The 14,492-nt window shown below is 45.7% G+C and overlaps 1 protein-coding gene across 1 annotated transcript in view; it reads left to right on the top strand.

Annotated features, from left to right (window-relative positions):
* Positions 1 to 14,492, top strand: part of CHD2 (chromodomain helicase DNA binding protein 2) — a 91,898-nt gene that overhangs the window by 44,025 nt on the left and 33,381 nt on the right. Inside the window, exons 7-8 of the mRNA XM_034065895.1 lie at positions 8,930 to 9,137; positions 11,673 to 11,759. Of these exons, the coding sequence (XP_033921786.1) occupies positions 8,930 to 9,137; positions 11,673 to 11,759 (295 nt within the window). The remainder of the gene's footprint in view (positions 1 to 8,929; positions 9,138 to 11,672; positions 11,760 to 14,492) is intronic.

Below are 14,492 nucleotides of genomic sequence, written 5' to 3'. Positions count from 1 at the left end.
ACAAAATGGCTGTTCCTTTGTGCCGCATAGCTGACAGACATACTGCATTGCACTGTGTGTACTCTAAAAACAGCAGGAAGTTGCTGGTGGGGAGTTCAAAGGCCATCTTGTGCTGGCTGGGGACAGCGATTGGCTGCTCTCACTTGGTAACAGGCAGCGGCTGGCGTGGAGGCAGAGCCATGCCTGCGCGTGATGGCTGCGCGCGCCGCACGGCCTCTCCCACGCCTGCTCCGGCTCTGCTGGGCTGGACTTGGGCACGTAGCCATGGAGCGTGGTGCCGCTGCCTTTGCTTCCTCTTTCAGCTTTTATTCCGTTTCATTTTATTCTTAATAGTGCCGGCTGTTTTGAGATGCAAGTGACTTGAAAAAGGAGCAAGGTTTATTTTTGGTGGGGTTTTTTTTCCTTTTGTTTTTAAACTTCAAAAGGAATTGGGAGAGGATCGTAGTATTCCTGGGACATCTGGGGCGCTTTTTTATAGCGTTGCAGCTTTCGGCATCCTTAAATCACTACAACTCAACTCTTGATTTCAGTGTGTGTTTTGCAACCGTTTTCTTTGAGCCCAGTTGGAATGTTAAACACATTAAAATGCCTCTTCATTATGGTTTCAACTTTTCATCCAGATTCATGGGTTATTTTATAGCGGTTGGGTTATTTTTTAGCTATTCTGGCCTCTTTCACAGCCTCTTTCAGTTTCATTTGCACTGCCGGATTCTTTCACAAGGGTTTTTTCCTCTCCTTTTGGAGCTTTAACCCTTTAGTTAAACCCTTCAAGTGTCCGGAGGCTTTTTTGAAAAGGGAAAATGCTTGATCAGTTGCAGGGCACAAAAGGAATAATGTGCAAGGAATTCGTATGAATAATGATGTAATCCGCGTGCAGCACAAAGGAGATTGTTCTTGGTTTGCTTTGTTACTTCTGTTTCACATTCCCCTCTCAAAGGAAATGTCTCATCTAATTACGAATGCACCATTCTGAGACTTTCAAGTTCTCTTGTTTCCTGTTCTGTGATTGCTGCCAGGAACGGATCCCATATATACACTGCTATAAAAAAAGGCTCACCAACTGCAAGAAGCTACATTTAGCTGAAATATAATCTCTTCTGGATTGTTCATTTTAGTTGAACATCTTGAGTGAATGAGTCAATTATTATGTGTTCTTTGAATGCATGAGCGAATAAAAATGGATAAAAGGAATAAAGTCGGGCTTAATGGAAATGGAAAAATAGGAATAAAGGGCTCACCTGGGTAATTCTGTAACCCTGCAAAAATGCTGCTGTGGCACCCAGCGTGTGCTGCTGCCCAGGCATTGCTGTACTGTGTACACATGGCTGCACGCATGCTCCCACACCACTCCTGCCTAAACTTACTGGTGCCCTCAGCCAAGAGAAGCTGACGTGGCTGAGATTGTAGATTAGAGCCTGTTCCGCTTTCTATTGGGTTGATGTTTCACCTGCTGTACTTTGAGGGCAACAGTTGCCCTTATCTGCACCTTCACCGTTTCCTGTGAGCTGAATCTGAATTCTCCCATGGCTCAGGGAGCAATCATGTCATGTTTCAGTGCCACCGTGTTGTACCCTGACCTCTCTAGGGGATGGCACTTCTGAGAACACACAGGTTTGTCTTGAGCACTGTGGCTGGCTGCATTTGGGCTACAAAACCACACTCGAATCTGCTTCAAAACACACATTTCCATTGCAAACTGTGTTAGAGTTTTCAGAGGGAGGGCCTGGAAGTCAGTGGTTGTTAGTTTTAATCTCTCCAGTTTGATACAAGGAGAAACCAGTTCCCATCTTTGTCATCACGTTTCACTCCTTGACTCAGCTATTCATATGATTAATAGGTTTCTGTGTTGCTAAGGCTGTCTCTTGAGAAATTGTTATACCGGCATATCTATTCAGGCTTTCACCTCTGGTTTTACTAAAGGAGGAGATGAGGGTGCCAGTTGCAGTGAGACCAAGTACCTGGGACTGTGAGCAGGAATGTAGGGACTGAATTGAAGTTTCTGATGCTATGGCTTTGCTTCTTTTAGCTGAAGTAAACCTACTCTGGGTGGGTTTGGTAGCTTATGCTGAAATTGCATCCCCTGATATGTAACCTGGAGGTGTGTGTATCCACAGTTTGTTTCAGACAACAGTTCCAGCAGGAGCTGCAACGTTAAATTAGGCTGTTAAGTTCTCAAGATAGAGAAGCTTCTAAATCTTGCAATGCCCCTAATTGCATTCCAGCTCAGGAAGGTGGTGATAACGGATGCAGACAGGTTCTGTTCTGCATTTTCTCTCTACTCCTTTAAGGGAAATAAATACAAACAGAACGGCACTGGGGAAGGGCCTGGAATACCATAATTGGATGGGAGCAGCCTTCTAGCAGAGGATGTACTGTTCCACTGAAATGGTCTTACACAGATACTTTTTGGTGTGTTTTTGTTTAGAAAAGGTGCTGAAATGCCTTTTGAAGTTGGTGGTGTGCTTGTCAAGTCTGCCTTTATGTCCTTAAAGGATTCTTGAAGCTAAAGCAAGAAAGACTAGATGAAGAAGTCATACGTGGTGACTTGCAATGAAGCATTTGTGAGTCTGTCACACTGTAATGCCTCCTTGTCTGGGATCAGGGACTCTTTTGGATATAATAAGACACAAAGTGTTGATGGCTGAGATAATCTGCACTGTAGTGTACATGTTTTTCTGGCCTCGACTTCTAAGGTTAAAAAAGAATTAGAAGTCTGAAACAGTGATCTCAGATTCCCTTCTGGTATTGTGATGGGTTTCATCTTGGCAGGCTTCTTTGGAGTGTGTTTGCCAAGCACCAGGATGCTGAATGCTTTTCACCCTGGCTATGAACAAATGTGATGCAATGACAAGAATCCACTGACTCCAGAACACCTGACTCCTTAGGGAAAAGTTGTGTTGAAACTATTCATGATTCTTGCAGGTTTTATTGTTAGGTATAGATGGCTTAATAGAACTGCTAATATATTAATTATAGGAGTCAGTTGCATCTCTTTCATGGGGAGGAACCTCTGCTTTTAACTACAGAGTTGTCACTAGCTGAGAGCTTTGAATGCCATGTGCTGTCTGTGAAACAGGAGGTTTAATGATGAACCTTAAATCTCTTGGTTAAAACCAGCTTTTAACAGTCACTTGGCATAAAACCCTCAGGCCAGATCAGGCTCTCCCTTCTCCTGAACCAGAAAGGGATTTATACATCTTCCCATTTTTGTTAATTGTTCTGGGTCCTAAATTTCCTTATTACTGCTTTTCTTTCATCTGTTAGCTCTGAAAGGAAGTTTGCAAATGTCAACTGAGAAGCAATAATTGCCCTTTCTGTACTCACTTAAACCCAAATTGTGAGGTCGTGCTCCATTTCCCTCTCTTCCCCATGCATACACATGTCCTTTACAAAGAGCAAGAGCAGAAGCGACTGGGGCACGGCAGGTTAACCCTGTGTCAGCCCTGGGGAAGGTGTGAGGAGGTTCTTGGTAGTGGGTGATCCCGTGGATGGTGAATGTGGGCTGCTGAAATACTGCTGCCTTCCTGGGGAAGGAGGGGAGGGAGGCCCTTTTCAAACCCCTGAGAACGCTATTGTCCTTCCCTTTCTGTGCAGGGAAGGGGAAGGATGCTGCCTTTGGAGGTTCTCAATGGCTCTCCTTAATCAAGTAGACAGGTCTTGACTCCTTTTGTCTCTCTGCTATTTGATGGTGAGGGTTCTTCTCTGACTAAACATCCTAAGCATTTTCAGCCTCTGGCTCAAAGATCAGAAAGCAGAGGGCCAGCTTTCCCAATCATGAATGAATTGCTCGTTTTGCTTGCTGGTGCAAGCATAATGTGATGTCTTTGTAGTGGAGGAGGAAAAAAACAAAGCCACTTCTGGAAAATACTTGTCATTCAAGATAGCACGATGTGTTTCATAGGGAGCTGCAGCGGAGCAGCAAGGGATATATTTAGTTCCCTGTGTGCTCAGGATTGCTTTGGCATTTGGGAGCCCTGCGCTGGGACAAGCAGCCCCGAGGCTGGAATAGGCTGGAAACCCCCAATTCAGATGGTTATTTAGATAGGATACCTGCTGAGTGCATAATCCCTCTGTTGTTCCAGTTGCTCCACAGCCCTATTGTCCCTGGTGCTGTGTAAATGCAGTTAACACCCAACCTCTGCAAGCAAGGTTTGCAGTCCCATGGGGAAGAAGTGTGTATTCCCCACGGTAGCTCTTCTCATTTGCCTATGGAAGAACATTGCAGGTCACAAAATGAGGCTGGAGAAATAATTGTGTTTTTTGAAGGGCAGGTTGGTATCTGGAAGCCTTTGGAGAGGGGTGTTTGTGCCCCTTGAAAGCCTGCCCAGAGTTTGGCAAATTTGAGTATTCAGAGTTGTTTGAGACTTGTTTCTGAACAATCTAAAGAGCTGGGCTATGTTTGTATCTTAGTTTAAGTTCCTGCTTTGAGACAGAGCGTTGTTAGAAATATGTACAATCCCATGGGTATGGATGCTAGGAATAGTATCCTTCCCTCCCTTCCCCCATTTTCACTTTCTCCTGCAGGAAGTGAGTTGGGGAAAGCTCATTCACCAACTGAGCCTTCTCAGCACTTATCAGTCACAAGATCTTTTTTGGGAGACAGGCAAGCACCAGTCCCTTTCTTAACAGACTTTCAGAGTGAAACAAAAGGAACTGAAAAGCTACCAAACAAACAGGAAAAAAACCACAAACCACAACAAAATCAAGTCAAATAAATAAAAAATCTCCCAAACCCCAGGTAGGAAAGTGTTTATCTCCAGTATCTCGGTCTGAGTGCTGTTCACTTGGCTCTCCTGCAAATTCCTCTGTACTGTCTGTATGGCATTATTTGTGCTTTTTATAGCATTTGCCCAAGTTTATTTCCCAAGACAGGAGACGGATCCATGGAGAAGTTCTTGGTCCTCTGTGGTCCACATATTATCCCCTTTTTATCAAATGTTAACCCTTATTTGTTCAATGATCTATAGCCAGAATTGATGTTGTTTCTCTCCCTGGCTTGTTTAGCCTTGGGGTCGAATTTAATGTGGTTTGGTGCTTTTTTTACCGCTACCATGTGACTTGGGTGCCTGCATTAATGTTAAAGGTCAGTGCTTGTTTTTATTTGCAGTACATGTAGGCATTTCATATATGTTTATGTATCATCATAGGAAACATCACATTTATAGATCAGATACTCAAAGGAAATGTTTAGCAGCACCCTGGGATCCAGCTGGGTTGGTGTGTGAGCATCTTCTACGTGGCTGGCAGCCCTTGCTGAAGAGCTGCAAGGGCTGAGGAGTCCCTTTTTGCTGGCAGAGCTGGACCTGATGGATACCATTGGGCAGGAGAAGGCATCCTGCTTGCTCCAGCCAGTTGCTGCTGTGCCCTGGGTTGCTAATGCCATGTGGCAGGAGTTCTGTTGGAGCCTTGGAGCTGCTCGCTGACTGCTGGCCTGGCTCTTCCAGAGAGGAGCATTGAGGACCTTGGGGTGGCCGAACTGAGCAGCTGGCTTGCTGCTGCCCCTAAATTGGGGTTTTGCTTGCCCCTTTTCTCCTCCGCAACTCATCTGTGCTGCCAAATGTAACACCCCTCACTGTTCCTGTAGCAGTTTGGTCCTGATTTTCCTTGGTGAGCTGGCAGGGACCTGTTTTGCTGTTTCTCTGGCCCAGTCTTCTGATGTGTTATCAAGTTTATGCGGCTTATGGAGGGGTTTAACCCTCAGGTTGGTGCTGGCTCAGGTGAAGGTCAGAAGGGACAGCGTGCCTCCCAGCTCCCTTTTGCTGATCTGAATCCTGCTGAGCTTGTGAAACCAGCTGTTGGGATTCAAACTTGTTTAGATTCAAAATGTTCAGAAGGATTCTTTCAGCTAGGAGGAGCTTGGCTTGTGTCATTAATCCTCCTTTATTCCTCTGGCTGAATGAAAGTTCTGTCCATCAAAAGCCAAATATTAAACTCTGGGGCAAACTGGTTCCAGCCAGAGCCATTCCCTTGCCAGCGCTCAGTTGCAGAGATATGTATTGGGTCATTTGTTCAGCTTGTCTTGCACCCTTCGCAAACATACCTACTGTTTGTACTTGTGGAGAGCTTAGAAAATGTTTTGTTGCTGTTAGCAAAGATGATTCCCCTATAAAATGAAATCATATGTGCAGAATTAAGCACTAAGGATGGAGGCTTCGGGCGCTCTGTAATTGCCGTGTAAGCTTAGATACCTGATTGTAAAAGGCCTTATCACTGCCGCTTAGCTAGTTATTTCTTAGAAGAAACGTGTCCTTCTTGGTAAGGGATGATTTGGTTTTCTTCCCTCTCAAGTCAGGAGCAGGCTCTTAATTAAGACAGAATTACAGCCTGAAGGATTTCTTGGAAACCAGGGGAATGTACTTGGCTGAGTCTTACAGATCTCGATTTTTACAGGAGTTTCTCACTTCAAGGGAGTTACCAGTGGTCCAACTGTAGCTTCCTTGATGTTCAGGGGTGTTTTTCTGCTGATTTTGGAGAGCGTGAACTGGTTGAATCATCATTTTTGTGACACTAAATAGCTTAGCCCCTACCAGTGGTTTAATTGGAAGTAGGTCTTGTTTGGATGTTAACTTAGGGGCATTGAAGCAGGCCATGCTCCAAGAATAGCTTCTGAAAAGAGGACATGGATGTACAGCATCAGGCCTGATTTGACATACAGTGTTCTAATCCTGTGTACTCCGTTGGCAGCTAGAAATGCTTCCTGATTGTCTCAGTGACAGTTAGAGAAGATTATTTTATGGAATTGGGCTTTTCAGTGTTCTTTCGACACTGACAGAATAAAAAGAGACAAGGACATCCCCTTCTGCTGTGATAACAGGTTGTTTATTAAGAAAGGATTATTTGCAACAGCCTTTGAAAGCACATACCATTTCTCATCTATGTTTCTTTCCTCTGTGTTGATGTATAAGCCGTATGTGTCTGTTGCTAGAGAAGTCGACCTCTTTTAGGATGACACAGTTCGTATCTAGAAGAAAAAGGAAGAATTGCATTGTTCAGTCAATGTTGTGGGTAAAGCACATGAATTGTGCCTGTTACTGTGCAGAAAGGCTGTGTCCTGGCCTTGAAATCAAACTCAGGGCCTTGAGAAACAAAGAGCTCCTGAGTGGGAGGAGGCCAGTCATGACTATGCCTTTCAATGCTGCAGAGTTGTCGGGCTGCAGTAAAGCCTGGGTTATTACAGGTCATTCCAGCTATTCCTAATAAATCTGAATGAAGTGTCTTCCTCTTCCGTGCACCCCCATGGGACACCAACATGACCAGAGGCCGATGTTGCTGCTTCATGTCGTGACAGGATTGGTTCGGATGCCTCCAGATCCCAGTCTGTGACAGAGGCAGAGCCTCTGCCCGTGTAAACTGCCCGAGGTCCTTAGAGCTGCTGGAGCATTGATTCCTCCTCCAGTGCTGTGGCAGCGCTCCCTGACAGAATTCCCCTCGCAAGATGGTGGGAGAGGGGTGGCTGTAAAATGGCGGCCGGGAGCTTGGAGCGGGCTCCCGCGGCGCTCGGCTGCTGCCCTCTGCCCGCTCCATGAGGGACGGCAGCCGGGAGCCGAGCCGGGAGCGGCTGCTGGTGCCGGAGCTCCTGCGGCCTCCAGAGCTCACATGGATTCCTTATCCGAGAGCAGAAGGCTTATTCCCACGGTGTGGATTCTGCCTGCATGTAGTAGCTGAGTTTAGTGACGCCATCGCTACGGATTTGGTGGAATTGTATGGACTTAAACATGTGCTTTTGCTTTTCTGTCTTTACATTCCTGAATTGTGAAATCTGAGCGGTTTCATGTATCCTCCTGCTGTAGTTCTGTACGAAGGGAGAAACAAGAAACCCGTGTTTTCCCTCTGCAAAGCTCTCCCAGCTCTTCGTTCCTGGTGATGTATCCGCAGTACACCCTGACATACTACAGAAGCACCTGGCTGCAGATCAAGAGCTGCCTTGGAAAGGGATGCTCCTCACTCAAGAAGTGTGGAGTACCGTTATCGCACACTGCATTTTGTTTGTGACGGTGGGGTTTGTAATGCTGCCTTACTAACGTGTCTATGTTACAGTGAGCTTTCATTTCTCATTAATTGGGATGTCAGTGACAAACAGGTGTCGGAGTCATAGGACAAAGGGTATTTTGACTGCCTGAAGTGCTTTTTATGGACACCTGAAGTACTTTAGCCTCTTACTGTTCAGTTGAGGAGCTTGCAATAAAGTGACTGTTCTGTATATGAATGCAAATTTTAATTAATGTAAATGTTAATTTTAAATAAATACATGTACTTGATGTTCTGCGCTCCTGTTATTGGCTACTCAAGAAATGCAGTGTGCATTGGTATAATCCCTGAAACAGGAACTGCCCCAGCCACATGCCTCGATAAGGTTCTTTCTGCTTCTCTGTTGCTGAATGTTTTCTTTATGCAAGAAATGTGTTTTTCACTATAATATGTATAGGATTTGATGCTGGAATCTTTCAGAAGTTGGACAGCTGAGTTATGAGCTGCTGTCCATACTGGGATATAGGGAAGAGCCATGCTGGAGCAACCGCTTATCGTTGATAGAGCAAGATAATCGCTGGATGCTCCATCTCCCACCATACCTTATTGCTCACCCTGAGTGAGCCAGATACTCCAGTAGGATCCGTGTTGCTGTATTGTGCCTGCTTCTCTTTATGGTGCTGCTACTCAAGTTCTTTTTCTCTTGTTGAAGAGCAGGAGGTACATTGGGCAGTGATTTTTGAGGCTGCACTCTTACCATGTGTTCAGTGGCTGTCCTGGGAAGGGATTGTTTCTGCTTCAAAATGCCAGTGCAGGGTATCTGCCTGGGACCTCACAGTTTACATTTAGGCTGTTGCAAGCCTGTTACTGTAGCTTGGACATGGCTCATGGATTGCTCACTGCACGTTTTAAAGCTGTGACAGTACAGTTTAAATGTAATCTCTCCTTTCTCTGCCATCAGCCACTCGGCATCTGAAGAAGCCTCTGGCTCTGAGTCTGCAAGCCAGTCTGAAAGCGAGCAGGGCAGCGAGTCAAACAGCAGCTCGGAGTCCTCTGAAAGTCAGTCTGAATCTGAAAGTGAATCAATGGATTCGAAATCCCAGCAGACCCCTCCTGAAACCAAAGAAAAACCGGCCTCTAAGAAGGAAAGGATAGCAGATGTTAAGAAGGTATTGCCCCCACTGCATAGCCGTGTTAACCCTGTACCAGCCACAAAAGGGCAAAGACAGCAGGACCTTAACAAAGCTACCTTCAACTTCCCTGCCACTTTGCATGTTGACCAGACAGCTTCCAACCTCTGATGTCTCCAAGTCACTCACTGGCTGTTTGGTCTGTGTGCTTATGTCCTACTGGTGTCATCTTTGAGAGCAGGAATTCATGTGTTTGATGGGACAGTCCTTTGGGCACCAGATAGACAGTGATGGGGCTGAATGAGGTGTGAATGAAGGGTAGGTGCCTCCGATAATACATGACCATTTCATCCTCTCCCTCTGTCTTTTCATTCCTCTAGCCTGCCTCTCCTCTCCCTCAGAATTAGTAAAACTTCCCTATGTTATACATAATCAGGAGAATTCTTGTCTAGGGTTTGGGCCACTTTGGTTTTTCTCATCATTGTCTTCCTCTTTGAAAAAAAGTAAAGAAAGAAAGGAGGAAGAAAAAAGCTTCTCAGTGCAGAAGCTGTGCCTTGGATACCTTCTTTACCAAGGGATGGAGGCACCTGAGTAACCTGGTGTAGTCTGAGGTGAGAAAAAGGAGCACAAATTCCCATTTGGAGACATGAACTCAGTGAACTGAGCTTATGTGGAGGGAAGAAAATCAGGTTAGGTCAGTTATTTTTTGTTTGTGGTGTGTAAGTGTCCTGTTCTTAGCTGTGGTTTGCATTATGCACAGCTGGCTTGTAAGAGTGAGTTTCATGGAGAAAGTTGCACTATACATAAAGATGGAGAATGAAAGTCAGTGCTTTCAGCCTGCTCTCCCCACGTACCTGCTAGGGAGAAGTGAAGGGTTTTATTACCAGCTTCTCTCAAATCTTTAGGCTGCTGACTCAGGTTATGGCTGAATCTCCTGTGTTCAGACTGGCAAGGAGAGATGCATTTATAAGGCAGTTATGGTAACACGATATTCAAAGTCCTGTTTTACTGTTGTTAAGTGGAGACAGAAGGAAGGTTTCCTCTGTGGGCTCCTAAGAGCATGTCCCTAACAATAAACATTAAAATCACTTTATAAGGGAGCACATCCAGACCCAGGGTGCTAATTAGCATGATGAAACATGAAAAGGTCAGGGCGCCCTCTAATAAGAAAGCCTCTCCCTTCCTTAATGAGTGTTAATGGGTGTTTTCCTTAGCTAGGTCTAACCTGGGCGTGTTGATACTTGTTGCCCTTGAATAACCAATGCAATTAATCATTATATTGTTTATTTTGTATTTCTGTCTAGATACACCCATGAAGGTGAGGTTAATTTGTGTTAGATGCTGTTCACATTTGTCATAGGAGCTGATCCCTCATCTAAAACCTGTGTCCTTTAAAAGATGACAAGGTCCTCACACACTTCAGGGAGTATTTTGAGTCTTATTCCATGTTAATTTATCACTGTATTCACATGCCCAGCAAATCCACACCTTCACAATCTGTCTGTTGCAGTGTTACCTTAATGCTCCTTTAACAGCAGCAGAGAAGTTGCTGGGTTGCAGCCTTGTGCTGATCATGCATGCAGTCTCAAGTTGCTGCTGCATCTTGCAGTGTATTGTGTTTTCCTTTTTCTCCCAGTGGCTTGCAGAGGTTTTTGAGGACTAAGAGAGAGAAAAGCAGAAGGAGAATGAACAGGTTTAGGAAACTTTTAAGAGGGTAAGCTGTGCTGAGGGAGAAAGGAATTGGTAGTGTAGGTGTTTGAGAGGCACATTGGTGGTTTGTGTCTGCCTTGTAAATCTTCTGGTGTCCTGTGTCACCAACAGAGCTCTACATTCACATCCCTCAGAGCATCAGTTCTTGTCTCTCCCTTCTCATCCTGTCCATCCAGCAAGAGCAAATGCATGCTGTTACACACAGTGTATTAAATTATTTAGGGCCTTGTTACAGCAAATAGAGCACAACCATTCCCAGTATTCACCCCTGCACATCCACATGTCAGTGCATCCAGGAGAAGAACTGGCAGCACCACCCATTGCCTTACCAAAGGATGGTGCTCTGGTCCATATCCCATCCAGCTGGGCCACACAGTTCACTTCTGAAGTTGCTGCTGGTGATGTCTCATCACTAGGCTCTGAGGCAGCTGGTGAGGCTTTCCCTGTGGAAAGGAATTGTGGTGGAGGCTGTTAGCAGCAGTGGTTTGTCCTTTTGAGTTGGTATGTCCATTAATTCCATGTGCAAGGTGCTGCCTCCGTACCTTCAGCACCATTGCTTGCAGGGGGCTGGCTGTCTCAGTGCTCTCCTTCAGGCTGAGTGAGCTGGAGAGGAATTTGTACCCTGATGGAAAGATGGACCACTGTAAAGATAATGCTGAGACACAAGATGCTGCTTTAGAGTGTTGCTGAATACCCCAAAATAATAGTAGTTCTTTTCAGCCAGTTTTTTAAAGCATTCATCTGCTGGTTGCTCATCAGTGGTTTTATGTTGCTTTTTAAGAAAACACTGACCATCAAGCTTCTCTGGAGTGTCAGAAACAATTGGGGTGAAGCAGGCCTTCTGATGGTCTGTTTATTTTGCAGATGTGGGAAGAATATCCTGATGTTTATGGGGTTAGGAGGTCAAACCGAAGCAGACAAGAACCATCACGATTTAATATTAAAGATGAGGTAAGGAAAAAAAAGGGATGAGGGATCACTGAACATATAAAACCAAGCAAACCCAAAGAGCAAAGGGAGGTGTCATCTGCATTACCTTGTAAACACCGAGTCCTAGCTTGGTACTTGGATGCTGGAGCACACAGTTAAGGTCCCACTCCTGCAGTTCGACCTGCTTGTCCCTGAGACCTCTGGAGTCAGTGGGACACACACTGTGGGCTGAGATCTGCATGCACTGATCTGAGTGCTGGAATAGGGTGTAATGCAAGTCATGTTCTGCTGTAGGAATGTCCTGGAGAGAATCAGTCTGTGTAAAAACAAAACCCAAACCAAGACAAGCCACAATACAGATACAACCGGGAATAAAGGAAAATTCCCAGAAACACTTCAGAACAACAAAACAGTCATTATTGCCTATCATGGGATGGATCACACTGATAAAATGCATTTGTGTGTGTTCAGCTTTATGAACCATCACTATGGTTGAATATTGGGCAGTCTTTTCTGCTTCAGTTGGAGGTGACAGCGGTCACAGCCTGGCAGACAAACCTTCTGATTGTTCCTTGTGCTTTCACTGAAGCTGCAGGAATTAGCTACTGCCTTCATTTGCATCTAACAGGCTTTCTGCATAGATCTTTCCATCTGCGAGGTCTTTAGGAAGGTTGAGTAACTATAGCAGAGGGGAAAGAAAACCAGAGGGAGGCTTAGACTGGAAGGAGATCTTTGGGCACAGCTAGGTGCAAACCATGTGGCTGGAAATGTGAAGATGAGCCAGGTTTTCAGGAAGCAGGAACCCAGTGATGCTCTCTGATAGCTAGCTCAGGGTTTTGAGCTTCGCCACCGGAATGCCCATTTGGATGCCCAAGGGGTCCTGAGTCGCATGGCAGACGCAGGTCTCCAGCTTCTTGCTCTGATGTGTTACTGTTGAGCCATGTGGCACCCCCAGACTCCTGTGCTGGATGTCCCGCAGAGCAGCAGGTTAGGAGCAGGCTTTGGGCACATCATTGACTTAGCTTTTGTTTTCCTTTTCAAGTTCGGCAAAGCCCAGGCTCGCCGGCCCCCTCTCTGTGCGATGCCGTGGCATGCACTGTGCTGGCGATGTCACACCCACCACAGACCTCCGCTGCAGACCCCAGTGCCCTCTTAGGGGCTCAGGTAAGTCCCATCTTTTTTTGTTTTACAATATTACGTGGTTTTGCAAATGTTGTTTTCTTTTTCAATATCTTTATTTCCTACTATTTAAGGTATGATAAAAGTTCTTCAAAATCTGAGATGTGAAAACTTTGCTATACCACAAAATATTGTAAAAAACAAAAAAAAAAAACCCACTCCATCCTCCAAATGATCCCATTGCCACATTTGTGAAACACAAAGCCAAAATTAACAAAATTGGACTGTCCCTTTCCCTTCTCTTCCCAAAGCAACACTGACTGGTCCCCATAGGGCAACTCCCATCTGCAGCAGAGTCCGATGGAGGGTGTGACGAGTCAGGAGCACAGTGCTGAGGCCTCGCAAACAGCAGGAGGAGATGGAAAGTCTTGCTTTTGGAAGACCTAAATGGCAAGAGGGAGGAAATAGGCTAGCTCAAGCCTGCATGGTGCTGAGCACTCCCTGCTGCTGCTGGAGCTGGCAGAAACCCAAGGCGCTTGACACCTCTGAAGATTGCTTTATACCTTTACAGAGTTAATCCTGTCTCCAGTGACCTGCTCTTGTCGCTTGCTGCTTGGGACTTCCAGCACAGTGTCTAGGAGCTTGTAATTGCATTCTTCCTTAACGCTTCTCTGCAGTATTAGCCAGCAGCATCACTCAGGCAGCGTGGCAGGCTCAGAGCACAGAACAAGAATCAGCATCACACCTCCCTATGGGCTGCCCAATGACTCACTCTGGTCAAGGGACATGGTGTGGAGGTGGTTCGAGTTTTGGGGCACTGTTCCATCACTAACATGTCCTCTGAGACCAGCAGTTTGGGCAGGGCGTTTCTGTTGATAGAAATGATTGAGAATGGCTGAAAGCTTTAACAGTGGGGGGGATTCTCCGTAGTAGGAGATTTTAAGATTGTACGTTTTCAGATGAGATAGGATCTTTTAACTCCTGATTACTGCATCTGTAGCATCTGAGCGCAGACCATTGTGCGTTAGAGAGGTGATGGTGCTTGGACAGCTATAATGGAGAAGATAGATTCTGAGAGATACAGGGAAGAGAAACTAGGATGAAGGCTGAGAATGAGAAAGAAAGAATTGGAAAGGGACATCTGTATTTAGTAATAAAAGGGAAGTACGAACATGGAAGACAGAACAAAAACCAGCACGGAAATGAGCATGGGGAGAATAAATGTCACTGTCTATTAATGAGGTTGAGCATAAGGGGTTTTCCTGTTTAGTTTGGTTTTTGGCTGTACGGCTCAGTTCCTGCAGTGGGAGAACAGCAGCCCCCATACCTTAAGAAGGGCTTTTACATTCTAAGTTTCTGTGCTGTGTTCATCCCATTTACTGTGAGGGGAAGAGGCAGTGGAACAGAGTGGTTGTGGCTGCCCCATCCCTGGCAGTGTTCAAGGCCAGGCTGGACATGGAGCAACGGGATCTAATGGAAGGTGTCCCTGCCTGTGGCAGGGCGTTGGAACTGGATGAGCTGTAAGGGCCCTTCCAACCCATTCTATCAGTCTGTGATTGCCTTCTGGGAACTGTAGGTCTTCAGGCACTTTGTGTAGCTCTCTGAGCTGCAACCAGAGAGGGTGGTAACTTGTGA

The sequence above is a fragment of the Melopsittacus undulatus genome, chromosome 9 (assembly GCF_012275295.1).
Source record: "Melopsittacus undulatus isolate bMelUnd1 chromosome 9, bMelUnd1.mat.Z, whole genome shotgun sequence".
NCBI classification, from domain to species: Eukaryota; Metazoa; Chordata; class Aves; order Psittaciformes; family Psittaculidae; genus Melopsittacus; species Melopsittacus undulatus.
The sequence above is the reverse complement of the archived record's forward strand: the minus strand, read 5'-3'. Positions and strand labels throughout refer to the sequence as shown.